Source organism: Atractosteus spatula, chromosome 15, assembly GCF_055471065.1.
Source record: "Atractosteus spatula isolate fAtrSpa1 chromosome 15, fAtrSpa1.hap1, whole genome shotgun sequence".
In the NCBI taxonomy this organism is placed as follows: domain Eukaryota; kingdom Metazoa; phylum Chordata; class Actinopteri; order Semionotiformes; family Lepisosteidae; genus Atractosteus; species Atractosteus spatula.
Genome location: NC_142720.1, coordinates 12,418,371 through 12,434,591, shown reverse-complemented (window position 1 = coordinate 12,434,591; position 16,221 = coordinate 12,418,371). Strand labels below are relative to the sequence as shown.

The window sequence follows — 16,221 nt, the reverse complement described above, 5'->3', positions numbered from 1 at the left end:
GACAATTTGTTACCAATGGAATTAGCTCCAAGATGTTACACGTGCAAAACGGGTTTTGCCTTTTCATTTTAATAGACTAGGTTACTACATGAATTCTGTTAGCTTAAGTGTTTTTACTGTTTTCATAAACCTGCATTACTGGTGATTTATAAATAGAAAATTATGTGGTTTTGCAAACATGTATACTTCCAGTACCGCTCAGCTATACTTTATATTGTTTAAATTAACTGACTTTGGTTTAAAAATGTTCACAGCTCTGATAATGCCCGAGTTCAGAATTATGTTGTGCTGTAACATATTGTAATTGTTAATTTAGTCACACTGTAGAAAGAAACACATAAACTGAGAAACAATTATGTGTTTCAAAACAGATTGAAATATATTTTCAACATATTTGAGTTTTTACAAATACTAAAAATTTTTAGTAATAAGCATGCATTTTACCGAGGTACAGTACAGAGATTTATACTTAATATGTGAATGATGTTATGATATCTCTTTTTGTTTCGTATGGAAGTATTTTAAAGGCGTCACCTGTCACTGCAATCAGCGTAAATCAAACATCTGTCCCGGATGATGACAAAAGATTACCTTAGTATTCTGTAACACTGCTTCTCTTCTCCGGTTCAGGTACACCGGTGGATTGTAATAACCAAAATGCGGTAGTTCCTCGAGTAATTCGCTGCTGAAATGATGCAAAAACCGTTTTCCACGAATGCAAATGCGTCTGCAGCAGATGTCTTCCGGCGTGTGCGCTGCACAGCCTCCTGACTGTAGGTACAGCAAGATGCGCAGGATTTACATATGCGGACTTTTCGACACCATTCTTCACTTTCACTTCAGCATTTTACAGTGATGTCACCGGTCGACTGTTCTGTCCGGCGGGCTGATCAAGCCTGACATGTCGTCTGACGTTATTTCACTTTGTCTTGGGGTTTATATAAAAACGGCCTTCATCATCCTGAAATGTTTCGACGCATTTTAACGTCTGCAATTATGCCCCAAACTGTTCTGTGCTTGCTTCACCCCCTACGGACTTCTATCTGAACCTGTATACTATAATTACGGCGCACGAAGTCATTTTCGTGCGATCTTCACTTCACCGACGTCACAGGCTCTGTGCAGACCGGTGGCAGGATGCAGGCAGCGACACACACACGGATGGACACCGATGAACACTTTGCAATGAAATAGACATCATATTGCGTTATGCCACTATGCTCCTGAAAGTCCCGCAGTAATTATACAATCTGCATTCCCATAATCATAATACCTACTGCAACGTAATGGATTCTCGACATATCTTGCACAGTGCAGACAAAATAGCTGTCTAAAACTGAAACGGTTCTCTATGATCACTATTCCGAGGAATAAGATTTGTTTTTAATATTTATAGTGTAGTTGCCTTTTATTTAGCTGTATATATTGTAACGGATTCATTCGTTACAATATTATATTGCGCAAATGTATTCTCTTCAAACAAATAAGACAAGTTCTTTAATCGAGAATAAATCTGGGGGTTGCAGGTCCAGTACTACCGTATGTCCTTCTGCAGTTTTGATGGCTATTTGACCACATTTTGAAATCTTTGTCATGTGCCGAAAAGTTTTTGAAAACGATGTACCAATAAAATAAAAGTTTATCTTTTGCAGATGCAAACATAAGCATTATTGTAAAATAATTAGTAATAGCCTGCTATTCGTAGAATTCCCTTAATTCAATTGGGCTGTATCGCCTTTGCCCCTTTGAATTTGCTTTATATCTTGGGCGTTTAAATTAAACTCCACTCGATTTGAAGGTTGCTGGAAAAGTGCATACACTGACACTGAGTAGACTGACAGCACACTGCGAGTGAGACGTGCAGTTTTATATATGTGCTTAAGTAATTTAACAAAATGGTGCGTTGAATGGATTTCAGTCCAACAATATACAGTACACACCATAGCAAGTTACAAGTGCATGCAAATCGGGATTTCTGATTTAGAGGGAAAGAGAGACACCTATTGGTTATTTAACGCAACTTCTAGCTGAGCCACCTTGAGTAGCCCGCTGTTCCTTTCCCGTTCTGACCACAAGGGCATATGCAATTTATTCAACACTGGAATATCTTTAAGTTTTTGTTCCACTCGAACTATTAACTAGCTTATGGGACTAACTATTCAATTAACTGGGCAATTGAATGCCTTCCATCCATTCTTCATGTGCTAGAGATACAAAGGGAGCTATGACACCTGCTGGATTGTAAATATATGTTTACACATCATGAATGTTTGTACTGTGTAAGTGATAGTGTAAGCAGTGCACCTAATTATACAATATGTGTTTAGATTTAGACATCCAGTTTATAAAAACATTATTTTAAAGATTGCAGTCAATATGAAAAAATACTGCAATGCACAATTAAATCTCGTTACACTCGTATCCTAAATTGGTATAAACAAGAATCAGCTATTAAATTACGATTTCAGCATCATTTGAATTATACATATATATTTTTTTTTATTTCTTTTGTTAAGAAAGATCAAACAGCACGATCTAGAAAAAAACACAGCTGCAATGTCTTTCTTTGCCATGTGAGGCAATATTTGACATTTTTCAAAGGAATTGCACCATTTGGAGATCAGTAGTTATTTCCGTGGAACTAGACCCGCCTCCCCAGGATGCGAGTAAACACCCGATTCTCGCCTGCGTCCCAGAATCGAAAAATACGGCATTAGGACCCAAGAACTAGGCCACGTCAGTGTAGCTCAGACTGTCGGTAGCAGTTCAGAACCTGCAACTAGTTGTCATTTATCGCGTTTGTGTCCTGTATAAATTATTTTCCTCTCCTATTTGCGCAAAGCTTGTTGAAATGGAGTATTTAATGTCCATCTTAAAGACATATAAACCCCGTGTGTTTCTAATTGAGTGGTGGCTGCTTTAACCAGCGGTGCTTTGAGGATGCGGAGCTTGTTAGTAGGATCATGTAATTCAGATCAATGAAGAGGGTTTGCAGTATTTCCCGTAGTAATAGGCTTTATGAGACTGTAAATCTACAAATTGTATCTCTCAGACTGCCTCTTCCCTGTACTGTGTAGTGGTTGTCCTGTGCTCTGTGTTACTACACAAAAAAACAGCAGCGCTGAGAAATGCAGATCTATTTTTGCACTTACAGTACGTGAGTCAACAGCGCACAACTGAATTTTATCTTGTTTTTAACCATTTATATGAATGCATGCAAGCTAAATGATGTCCACAAATGGCGTATACTGCTATGACTAAATGCTGTTTTTAGTTTTTGATTATATTTTCTGGCATAAATAATTCCATTCATTCATTTAATACCATCAGTGGATTATGAGTGAATTTTAATTGGTAGCTACGTTAAGGAAAACAAGCAGCAAAGACATATGATGAAGATTAATATGGCCTTAACTTATAAATATAAGTCTTCACCGTGTTAATGAAATTGAATGATTTATGATTTCCAGCTCTCACGCAACCCGTCTTTTATTTCTGTATTTTCTGTTTACAGAGGTATCTCATACTTGCAAAACATTTCAAACAACTGAGAGTTATACATCCGGTGAATAGCCTTTGTGCAAAACCTTTGTGCAATTCATAAACATTAATATTAGCAACTGTTATTACAGATTACAGTGCAGGCTGTACATACAGCCACTTTGTTTTGAATCAATAGGCAATTCCTTGTTTTCAGTATCTTACAAGCTTAGTTTAAACATGAAACTGGTTTGGTGTAAATATTTGTTTTGTGTGCCACTAACAAACATTGCACGTATTAACACGGGAGGTCTTTAAAACAGTCCTTTGAATGTGAGCCTATCTCCTGTCGGGTGAACAGGGAAACACAGTCGTCTCATGTACGCTAAAAAAATAGCCGATTAGTGTTTATGGCCAGACACGGATTAAGCCTCTCTGTGTTATTACACGTCAGCAATTATCCTTCTCTCAAACGTGCAGGGCGTCTTCTACAATAGGATACTATTAAATTCCTGGTCGAGTGCAAGCACCTTGATGCAGCCTTAGCAGTCACTGGCTCAGCGCTGACACATCGCTCGGGACTGACCTGCCTCTGGGCTCAGCTGATCAATCCATTCTCCTATGGTATTCTGTACAAGATGGCGGTATCGGGCACGGAAAAGGACTTAATAGTAAGTAGAAAAAGGCAGAAAATAGAACAGCTAGACATTGAAAGATTCTTCAGACTGTGATTAACGTGTAGGGTAATTGTTGTGCAACATCGCGGTATTGTGCGTTGCAATGTCACATTTACATTACGGTTGGAAAAAAGGACCTGTAACCGCAGATATCTGTTTTGCAAATACTGAAATTTGAATATTGTATTTCTCAGCTGTTGTAGTCAATGGGGCTTTAAATCACCTGGACAGAGTGCGGCCGGGGACAGACCGATAGAGGTACAGCCTCTTTCAGGGTCATATGTCCAATAATAGATGCTCCAGCTCAGGAGACGGTTACATTTTATCGGAGCCTTTTAAAAATGTCAGCTGCTTCAAAACGACTCTGGCAGGCTTCATATCACAATCGTTGGGAGGTAACGCCATCGTGCCACCGAAAATGAACGAATTTTGCAGTCGTTGTGATGTTCTTGACTGGATGTTCTAAATATAATTTATAGCCTTTATTTTGATAACCAGTTCCGTATAATTAGCACGTTCTCTGGATACCTGTAGTATCTAAAAATAATGACTGCCAATCTTTGGTTTTCGTGTGTTTCTGTGTAGAATACCGAGAATGAACCACACCTGAACAATTCGTTTGGAAGCTCCGGTCTGTGCTCTCCAGACAGAGACGACATAACTCGTTTACTGGTAATAAGACGCATTTTGTCTCCGTTTTTGTGGATGAGACTGTGTATCTCTCTGTGTTATTGCATTATGTACCAGTAACGATACTCCACTCACACAGTGAAAAATCTCACTTTCTTTGACTAGACTGTTCCTTTTAGTGGTCGCATCAAAGGTGGAATGAGGCCAGGCAAGAAGATCATAGTGATGGGTATTGTTGATCCCGAACCTGAAAGGTAATTATTAGTATATGTTTTATATATTATTAGGTGTCTGTGCTAGTTGGATCTCAGGTCACCTGGAATTAGTGCGTTGACTTATTGTGACTAAAAAGTAGTGCCACTCTTAGCGCTCTGATTTACTCCTATCGTTCCCAGGCAAGAAAATGCCGAATTAAGTTTGCCTGTTTGATCACACACAAAAGGAATTAGAGAACGATTAAATTCTCATGCATGCAACGCCATGCCCACTTTTCTCTAGGGGGTCAGGGGATTAACTTTTTGTTGGTGGTAACAACGGCTTATGAATCCGAAAGCAAGATTTATCAGGATGGAGGTGCGATCCCTTCTGGAGAACTGTTTATGTGTAGTAATCTAAAACGCACCGGTTGTGTATTTGCAGTTACATCAGCAAGCTGTTCTTGTCACATCGCTTATGAATGATGTATTCCGAACATCATGTTTCTCCCACAGACTTTTGTACTGTTCGTTGGTTAATTGGATATTTCCAGTTATGTATTGTTCTTTTGTTACAAATACAGCTTTGACGACTAAAAACTGGCAGAATGTGGAGACTTTAGTTGACATAATTGGAATGTGAAGTGAGAGGCTTTAGTTGACCTGCTGTGACTCAGGGCAATGTTTCATTGCTGCCCTGTGTTGGTGTTGCTCACGCAGTTTTGATATCAGCCTGACCTGCGGCGGCACTGAGGACGACCCTCCTGCTGATGTGGCCTTGGAATTGAGCGCCCGATTCGCGGAGAGGCAGTTCCTCCGTAAAGCGTGCGTCTCCGGAGAGTGGGGCGAGGAAGAAACGCCCATTCCCTACTTTCCTTTCATCCAAGATCAGCCGTTTAGGGTAATGATGCCTGAACTTTGAATTATAGGTCATACAGACCCTTAATCGTGTAGAACAGTTGAGGGATGTCAGGACTCCTACTTTGATGTGTTGTAACCCTTTTAACCATTTAAATAGTTTGCGTAACACGCTTGTTGATTAAGCATGATTCGAGTCTAGTTGAATAAGCAGCTCAGGAACTTAACATCTACGAAGTGAGTTTTAGCTTTGACAGTTGCGTAAAAACAAGCTTATTTCCCTCTCCTTCTAAAATGCATTGCCTTTATTTTGTCTGTTGTCCATTTGTTGATTTGGGGATTAATAAAGGGCTGCGTTTTTTATTTGTTTCTAGATTGAAATTCACTGTGAACACCAGCGGTTCCGAATATTCGTGGACGGACATCAGCTCTTTGACTTTTATCACCGGATCGTGACTTTACCAGCCATCGACACGATAAGGATTAGCGGGAGTCTACAAATTACTAAACTAGGTTAACCTGGGTGCCAAGGCGGAGGGAGTAGCAGCTTCACCAGGAGAGGATGTAAGATGGTGCAAAAACTGTCCTGCATACGTATTGCAACACTACAATAGTAACGTCTGGGCCTGCTAAACACTGACAGCACTACTTCATTTCTTTTGCTTTCTCTGTTGTGATAAGTACAAATTGAAGTCGAGTATCTGACTTTACTGTAAAACATTTAGAAGGGCGAATTGCAAACAAATTAGCATGTGTATTAATTGTTGCAATGCACAGTGGTGTCAGTCTTAAGGAAACCCAAAAGTACTGTTTTGGGGTGTCACAATATCACCTGTGCAGTCAATGCTAAATGCATACCACAGGGATTTTGCAGTGCTATACAAATTGCCAGTTACAAACAGCAAAAGTCAGTAATGCATTTTTGTATTTAAACAACAGGCTCTCAGGAAAATAAATTATCTCTTTAGATGTATTTATTTGTCTAACATATTTAATACGTTGGGGGCTGCTAGTATCACAATATGATTTTAATGGAGTTTTTTTAAGTTTTTATTTGAAGTACAGGATACTTTTTTCACAGCAAGTCATTGCTATGTTAAACAATAAAAGTGAAATGAAGTTTAATTTATTAATTTACTGAATGACATGTTGTAAAAATATTGTGATGTCTGTAAGTACAATATAGCAGTTATTTTATCCAAGCATTTAGGAATTACCAATATAAGGATTAAGGTTTATTTTACACTTTATTTCCTTACAAACATTAATTTTCTGTGTTATGTGTTGATTATAGCAGCACAATAGAAAATAGAATTTAGCTGAGATACAGTAGTTTAAAATATAGACAGGTGGGTCTAATTTTATCTGTTAGAAGTGGTATAGCTTTGCCAATTACTGCATGAAATATATGTGACTTTACCAACAGCATGAATGCAGTGGAAATAATCTTATGAAAAGCAGCAGCTGTGTTTTATGAGGTGCAGTGGGATATTTTACTGCTGGCAAGACTTAAGTCTTACTGTATATGATACCAGCACCCTGTCCATCTCAGTGTGTTCTCACTGCCAGTTATATTCCATCTCATGTAAAACAGCAGCAGATGACCACTTCAGACAGTAAATCATTACTCCGTTGTCTGGTTGTAAGATCTGCGTTTCTAATCAGAATGGCACATGTGAAAGAGATAACCAACACATGGAACTTATCTTCTGTTGGAACACTTTGTGATACCGATAGACAATAATAAGAAGGTTGAAGCTGTTTGAATGTAATCACTGTTTTAGTTGTGGGTATGCGGAAAATATGGATATAGTTTGGCCTTCAAGAGGAAATAATGTATTTATCTAGAAAAGGAAAGTAGGCACATTCGGTTTCCTGTTTCCTGACTGTTACCTTTGTAAGGCAGGGCTGATCTTAGCCAAGCGTTCTTCATATATGCACTGTTCTGCGTTCTAGGTCTAGATTTGCAGTGGGCATTTGGCTCACTGTGAAGTTGTGTCATTGATATGTCTGCAGCCTGTAACTTGTGCAGGTCACAGTACTTCCACAGGCATTGGGATTTAGCAATCCATCACCATCTCGAGAATGAAGGGCTAAGATCCTTAGCTTGGTTTGTGGAATCAAGAATCCAACTGAGGAAATATACTTGACAATGTGTACATCTTAAAATGAACAAAAATCTTAATTGACTATTTCAAACTTGTATACTGTAGAGCAGAGGTCTTCATTCCTGAACCTTGATGAACTTCCTGTAATGGTTGTGAATTTTACACATTGAATCAAGATTGTTCTAAAGCTGGAGGATCGGGTGTCACTCCACTCCAGGGTGTTGAGTATGTGTAGAGAGTAGCCTCAAGAATAGTCTTCCTCCAGCCCTACTTCTCTTTTTTGGTTATAATGTCTTATTAGGCTGCCGTGTGGTGCCCTGGTGCTGTCTGCCTGCCTTTTGAAAGGCAGAGATTTGCTTCTGTTGCATTCTATCAAATGTGTGCAAAAACACAAGTGTAATTTTCACACAATGTTTACATTGTAAAGAGACTCCTCTCCTTCTCATATTCAAGCAGTCGTTAACTTAGCATTCTTTTGATAAATAGGTTTGTTGACACTGAGGAGCTGGCAACAACATACTGACTTTGCAGTTTTAGCGGCCAAGCGGTTAAATGTATGTAGCAGGTGGACAGAGAACTGTGTGTGATGTTCTTCCAGCCCTCAAATATTATTCATTATGTAGGTTAGTTTATATGACATCACCACTATCCTAGTGATGTCATGAATTGGATGCAGTATGTAACATCACTAGGATAATCTCAAATATGATGCTTTGGACTGCTGTATTGGTATGACACCACACCTAAAGCTTTGTAATAAACCATCCCCATGGATGAGCCTTTGTATAAGTTAGTTTTTTATAGTGGCAATAGCAAGGACTGTGCCAGTATTGTACAGATTTATATCATGGAAATGACATCAAATATTAAAATTCTGAGACATTTTGTGTGAACTCTCAAAAGGAATGTTTCAGTTTATGAATTAAAAGAAACCTAAAAATAATTACAGTAAAAAAACAATGACATATAGGAGAATTGATTTAGTTGACCTGCCAGTTGTTCTCTAAAAAAAGCACTTGATTTTCTTTCACTGCACAACTGCACCAAGCAGATGATTTTAAAGCTGAGCACCATGGTTTCACAATAGCAGACGGTTCAAAGTCTCAGTGGCTGCTTAAACAGCTTCTTAAGAACACAGATGCACTATTTTGTAATGCTGTGTGTAACATATTTCTCTTTTTTTTCCTGTGTGTTTTGGAAAGGAGGACAGGCACATACGAGAGGCCTAATTATTTATGGAGATCTTTGTAATTCCGCAACAGGAAGTGTGACCCCCAGTATTTCAGCATCAGTTCATTTTGTTGTTCTAAGTGACAGTTGGCTGACTTTTCAGGGTTCCCAGTGTGCTTCATGCAGAGTATGGCCATGCATTGTTTTGCTTTCAAAACTCAAAAGTATTACCTGAACACACTTCACAGTTGTAAATATTCGTTTTGTGTTCTGTTGGCCAGTTTTTCACAATAGCAGTATGCAGAGATAAGTTCTTCATGAGGGCCAGGATAGAACACTCAGGATTTGCTGTTTGTTAATTAAAATGTTAAACCTTATACAATTGTTTTGCCAGACAGATTTAAATGGATCACAAAACAATTGTAAAAGGACAGGAAGCAACACATTACTATATTCAAAAGCATTAATATTTAACAGGTATGAAAACTTTGGTATTTATTGCACAGGGGAAACTTATTAGAATACAGTTCTAGAATATCAGACAATACGACATCAGTTATGAGAATGAGAATAACAAAAATTGAACTTCCCAACGCATGTCTTCTGAGTACATATCAAAAAATAAACATGCAAAGTAAAATAATTTTATATGGCTTTTGTAGAAACTAAAACAGGGTATTGTGATAGGGAGGCCCAGAGAGAGGCAGAATCCAAGCACAGCGACATTAAGGACTTCATCCCCAAGGGAATAATACCAAACTAAAACAGAGGCTGTGGTTAATCGTCTTCTGTAATATTTTGCTGTTTATTTAATGGTTGTAAGAAAGCAATAATCTCTATTCTAAGGGGCACATAAGTATTTGCTCATATATATAATAAATGATCTTCCTGAACATAAATAATCTATCATTTTTTGGGATGAATGGTACGGACTTCAAAGATTTTTTTGTCACACCATGCTATCGTATTAGCACTGATAAGATGAAGGTATTGTGTGCTGTAGAAGTGTTGAAGTCAAGATGGGAAGAAATTTCCTTGAGTTGCTGTTGTAGTGCATTAGGGTTAGTAAAGACATTAATGTATAACAAAACCGAAGTTAGGAAAAAGGCATTAACAGAGTACATCTCATCTTGTTGTTTTTTTACTTTGGCATGATACAAATAAAGATGAAGCAATGTTTACACAAAATAAGCTTTTTGTAAAGTATAAAAATAGTGCAGCTTAAAGACTCAGATTTAGAAACCTGCTCCAGTTCTTCTGCTGCTATGCATGCACTGCTCTTTGTACAAGGTGGCTGTATTAGCAGTGGATCCAGAGTAGTGGATGGGAATGAGGAGAGAGGAGAGTGACACTAGTGGGATGTTTCTAATGGTTACATTTGTTTTCAGGGTTAAATGCCAGAAATTCCATAAATGTTCAGGCAATAATCATATTAAAGGAATATACTGGCAGGAGCATTAATACTTCAGTATGGCTTCTCTGTGTAATCAAGTCTTTAACCCTGGAGAACAATTTAACGACTTCACAGAGTTAACAGTTATACGGGGCCAAATTTCTAATGTCCATACATTTTTGTGATGGATCTTTAAAATAAATATTTTTTAATATTGAGTATTAAAAACAAACTTCAATCCAGTTGAGTCTCAGAATAGCCAGCAAATGAACACAATGCCTTATGGATACCTGTGAACGGGTTTTAAATGGTCTGGTAAGATCTGTAAAGTGCTGCTCCTTCTCAGCCCTCCTCGTAGATCCAGGCTGTCTCTTCCTTATCACAGTCAAAAAAACAGACTTTCAGTTACAACTGAGCACATTTTGTTTTAATTTCTTACATACTCGGCTGGTTCTCAAACTGGAACCGGAAAAGGCCTTGAACATTGATTTGATCTGTTCCAATGAATGTCACTGTTCCTGATTGTAAGCAGTTTTGGCTGTATCTGTGAGTCTGATGTATATATTGCCTATGTGAGGCCTGGTTTTCCAAGCATACAAACCTCAACAATGGCCTTAATGGTCTTAAGAGCTCAAATACAGTTTTGTAATGTAAGTTATTTGATATGTACAAAAAATGAATGAAAGTAAGCATTTTGACCGTTACCTGAATGTCAGAAATTAGTTCCTTTTTGGAAATTTAGCATTTCTACTACCAAACTGAAGTAGAACTTTGAAAATCAGGCCTTAGTTTAGAACCATTGGTGATTTTCTAAAGCAAAGACAATGTACCTTATTGTATTCCTCCGTAAAGAGGAAGTATACTGTGCTAAGTTGTAAAAGTGATGTATGTACAATCATGTTTTTACTGTGTACAGAGGAAGCCTGTTTATTGAGCTCAAAATATGGCACTAAATATTTTCATACTTGAGCCATATATAATTCAAGCATGCTAATGATAGTAATGCTATTCAAATGCTAGAAATTATATTGGAAAATAATCTTGTAGACAAAATTTTATCACCAATTGATCTATTTTTTGAAAAAGCATTTTCTGAGCTTAAGAATTTTAAAAAATCGACTGTTGTTAAATTATTTCTAGAGTAAGTGCAAAACCAAATAATTGGTATACTGTACCATTATATTAGTTTTAAGAAATGCATCTGGGTGTCTTCATTGTCAAAACTTTTCTCATACATTTTTTCTTGGAAACATCTGGTATTAGTCTTAGCACTAATGATGCCTCAAATTGCCAGATACCAGTGTGGAGCTGGCATGCTCTGTACACAATTTTTGTAAATATGCTGTTTTTACATTCATTCTTTGCATTTATTTTGTGAGAAAGTCTGGAATTAGCTGCAGTTTTAGAGCTGCCATGACAGTTTTTTTTCTTTTCAGCCATTCTGAATAAAGTACACTTTTGGATTAGTGAAAGTTGGTGTTTTCTTTTGGATTAAGTCCATTCCAGTTATTGTATTTTTCCACTTTGAATGTTTCCTTGTGCTGTTTTTAAATCTAATTTGTCGACTAATAAACTTGACATCTTTTGATGTGGTGCCACTGATTTCTCTCATATAGAAAGTGTTGAGACAGAATATACAGATGACATCTAACAAGCAAGCAAAACAAGAGGCTCTCTGTTTATCCTTTGTTAAGAAGCCGAAATGCTCATGGTTTCTTTCCCAGGATTGGGGTGGGTGGGACATACTACACACTCATTTTCATTTCAGCATCTCTGGTTTTATATGGTGTGTGCCAGAAATTCTGTCAGATATAACTTTGGAAAGACATTTAAACAAGATCTAAAAGATCATTGTGCTTGCAGAATGCATTCCCTTAAGGGGAACAGCAGATGATAATACGTTTCTTACTGGGACAATTGGTCTAGCTATTATTTGCCTCTAATTAGTACTCTATAATTGTCATCTTACCTATTTCTTTATTGGGACATAGGTAACTTTTTTAGCTAACCAAAAGACCACCCTCATTTTTTTCTAATGTCTCCTTTTTCTTTCACAAGGGGCTGGTAAAGATCTACAGGATCGTAAGACTCAGGATTTCCTGAGTCTCATAATGCATTTTCAGTCACACATTCACCAAGGCTGGAAAATGGGGAGGGAAACCTGCTCATATCCATTCTTCTGTATTGCAGCAACCCTCTAGGTATGCTGGTGTAAATATTGACTCAGGGAATTCCAGTAATAAGATAAAGGCAAAACAAACGGTTCTTTCAGGTGGGTCACCTCTAATCTGTGCTCTCTAGAGACCAGAGGAAATCAAAAATTAATTTGAAAATTTATATGATGTTTTACAGACCTAGGAATTACTGCTTTATAGTATATGCTGCATACAGGTTCAGTTTTTCTCCAATATTATTTTTCCACTGATTCCACGGTAAGAAGAGCAATTTTTGCCAAAGTGACATTCAAACATAAAGTTACTTGTATCGCTTTTGTTCCCTAAACAACATGGATGCAAAATTTATTGATCCATTATGACAGGTGGATTGGTATGATTACAGACGCTCCTTCCATAAGCAGAAAATAATATTAGGACCAATAGTAGAGGAGTCTGATTTCTAGTATACTGTTCCATACAATAAAGAGGTCCTTGTATTTGGTCACAATCAAATTCGCTGTCTGATTTCTTAATGGCTGGGTGGTGGGAAGAACTTTTCACAAAAAAATGCCTGGAATTTTCTTTTTCTTGCTGCCATTTTCCTCCTCACAGTAGTGAATTCATTATACCAGCTTCACTCTGTGGGCAACGCCCAGACATGCTGAATTCGCCTCTGGAGTTTAAGGTTCTTATTTTCATGTCAATCCATGTTTAATGACACTCGGTGCTTTGCAAAAAATGCAAGTACAGTACAGCACTTCTCTCACCAGAGTGTGTTAATGTTAAATAACTCACAGATATTCCTGTTTGTGGAATCTTGTGTAGATTCTGTAGACATGATACAACCAAATTCTATACTGGACAGCTCCTTCTTATAAGTTCTCACATAATGTATAGATTCCATTTAATTAACATAATGTCCACCAAGACCAAAAACTAAAAGGCTTTCTACTGTTATCTAGGTGTTGGTTATAAATTAAAGAGTTTAAAAATGCCATTATTGATGCTTGACGTCTGTTTTCTAATGCTCTTTTAAAACAGCTTTTTGTGTGGATGAGGTGCAGGTTTGCCAAAAGCACATGTAACTCCATTATTAAAATATGGCAAAAGAAATGTGTGCAAGGTGATGATATTTGCCCGCTTACATTTAATCACGTTTTAAAGTCTTGGGTGATTACTTGTGAATTAAACATTCTGAAATACTGTAAACATGTTTAATAAGCAACATTGTATTCACATAGAGTGCAAAAATGCATTTGAAACAGACTGGAACAAAATTACAGAAAGTCAGGACCCTACTTTTACGAACAGTGTCATGATCTTTAATGAACAGGTAGTAGTAAATCAGGATCTTGATTTCATGCCTCATTTGAAGGACAGCTCCTACAGTGCAGCCACAGTCACCACTATGGGCATTGATTCAGATATTCTATCAACATGCCAGTAATAATATCATAAACTGCCAGGGGTAAAGGTAGGTGCAGGAATAGGGTTTCACAAATACAGCAGATGTTGCTTAGCATAACTTTTATGTCCCTCTATTAACACTTTACAAACATATTAAATTTATTATATATATTGGAAGGAATGGACGTAAATTCCATTCACAACCCCTAATATGAAGTATTACCCAAATCTATGTATATGTTAAAATAGGTAAATAAAAGAATAACCAGTTAGTCCATGAAGTCAATAAGGAACGGGGCTATCCAAATCAATTAATATATCTTTTTTTATATAAATTTAAAGGCAAAAATATGGAGCCCATTTAACCAGTTTCTCTAAAAACCTTTTCTCTGAACATACAACAGCTTGTACACCTTGTACTCACTTCGTAACCACTTCATCCGATTCTGGGTCACAGGGGAGCTGGAACCTATCGAGATGGGGGCCAGTCCATCAAAGGGCAGACATACAGATGCAGACACAGACACGCACAGGCCCGGTTTTGCCAGAAACCAAACTCTACTTCACTTACCAGCAGAGGAGCTCGATCCCTGAGCTCAGGTGTTGTGAGTTATAACCTGGGTCATTACACTTACTGATTGGGACCGGAATGTCCAGGTGGTACACCTCTAGCAAACCAATAGAAGCATTAGCACAGCTCCAGGAGGGAAAAGCACTGCTAGTGCTCTGCTAGATGTGCACAACCTGGACACTGTTAAACCAAGGGGTTTGCTCAGCGAAACAGTGACTCCTACAGCATCCCGGCTGCCTGCAGATGTGCAGTGATGTCAGCATGAGCTCATCCAATCGAAGCCCAGTCTGCCCGGAGCTGGCAGTGTGTTCAAAGATGACTGGCTCCAATGGGCGAGAGGAGCTGATCCATAAATACGGCTAAGGTGGATGCTGCACATTGGTGGTGGTGGAGGGGAGTCCCCATTACCTGTAAAGCGCTTTGAGTGGAGTGTCCAGAAAAGCGCTATATAAGTGTAAGCAATTATTATTATTATTAAACAAACCAGTTGCACACAGAGAGTTCCTGTGAGTGCACATGGACGTTGGTAGCTTTCAAACTGGGCAAGGATAAAATGAAAAATACAATTTATAATGCTTTTCTAGAAATTCTTCCCTCTTTACAGTGCTCTCCCTTTGTAATGCCATTCTGATTTATTGCCAGTAATTGCTGTTCCAAGACTTAGTTCTACGTTTCTATTTGTTACAGAAATACTATAATTCCTTTTGTTTGCACAGAAATATCAGTGTTCAAGGTCCAATACGGAAGAAATGTTTCACTTTTAAGTCAGTATGCATTTTGTTACGTGACCTTACATTAGCAACACTTATAACTCATGTGGCACATAGACAACAGTATCACATTCATTTAATGGATTACCATAGACTTCATTCCAATTTTAAATAAATTAATAAATCCTTGCAAGGATGTAATTTTGTAAATATGAACCTCAGTACATAACAATGACATTTCTTTGTTTGCTAGACACACACTAAAGGCACCTCTTGTGTGAAAATAAAGTAGTGTTCAATGCATACAGTTCTATCTACAGTATTGCCACTATATGAAGATTTCCAAATACCATTTGAAAAGGGTTGTTAAATACTAAAATAATCGGTTTATTCCAAAACTTCTATTAGTCATTCCAGAATGATGTAAATATATTGTAATGGAGATATAATATATGTAAATATATTAGCATGGAGACAATCTGTGGGTCCCTGCCTAAACTTGGTTGTTTTATCTGTTTTTTTCCAAGAACATCACACTGTAAAACAAACAAAAAAATTACTTCTGTCTCCAGATTATGATTTTAACCCGTCAAGATGAACCGCTTTTTATATCCAACACCACGTTCATTTTTAAATGAGTTTCGCAGCGTTAGTTTTTTGAACACTTTGGGATTGCACTTAAGAGAACCTGCGTTAACTCCCCCAACTTTGTGTTTTATTAAAAGTCCTGACGTTGCTGAGTGTTCCACCCAATCTCTACAGGCCCCGAGCACGAATTTCCACTTGCTTTGGGAATAAACGAAACACACGAGAGATCAGAGGGCGGACTGTCAGGGAAAACAAAACAGCCCGGAATGTCGTCCACCG

The 16,221-nt window shown here is 37.8% G+C and overlaps 2 protein-coding genes across 4 annotated transcripts in view; one reads left to right on the top strand and one right to left on the bottom strand.

Annotated features, from left to right (window-relative positions):
- abch1 (ATP-binding cassette, sub-family H, member 1) overlaps nucleotides 1–1,155 on the bottom strand; it is a 29,881-nt gene extending 28,726 nt beyond the window's left edge. For both annotated transcript variants that reach the window (XM_088934292.1, XM_088934293.1), the window contains exon 1: nucleotides 592–1,155. The gene's annotated coding sequence lies outside the window, so the exon portion shown is untranslated. The remainder of the gene's footprint in view (nucleotides 1–591) is intronic.
- A 2,684-nt stretch (nucleotides 1,156–3,839) lies between these two features.
- LOC148820046 (galectin-related protein-like) lies at nucleotides 3,840–12,094 on the top strand. 2 transcript variants are annotated; one of them, XM_088934194.1, is made up of 5 exons: nucleotides 3,840–4,151; nucleotides 4,743–4,829; nucleotides 4,953–5,041; nucleotides 5,702–5,882; nucleotides 6,214–12,094. In XM_088934194.1, the coding sequence occupies exons 1-5, from the start codon at nucleotides 4,119–4,121 to the stop codon at nucleotides 6,355–6,357; spliced, it is 534 nt and encodes a 177-aa protein (XP_088790320.1). In that variant the 5' UTR covers nucleotides 3,840–4,118; the 3' UTR covers nucleotides 6,358–12,094. The 2 variants fall into 2 exon arrangements, with proteins under 2 accessions (XP_088790320.1, XP_088790321.1); XM_088934195.1 differs by having other exon boundaries at nucleotides 4,036–4,151; nucleotides 5,714–5,882; nucleotides 6,214–11,982.
- Nucleotides 12,095–16,221: the final 4,127 nt, after the last annotated feature.

Coding starts and splice junctions, on each gene's coding strand:
- LOC148820046 (XM_088934194.1), top strand. CDS start 4,119: ATGGCGGTATCGGGCACGGAAAAGGACTTAATA. Junction 4,152..4,742: donor GCACGGAAAAGGACTTAATA/GTAAGTAGAAAA, acceptor GTTTCTGTGTAG/AATACCGAGAATGAACCACA. Junction 4,830..4,952: donor ACGACATAACTCGTTTACTG/GTAATAAGACGC, acceptor TTCTTTGACTAG/ACTGTTCCTTTTAGTGGTCG.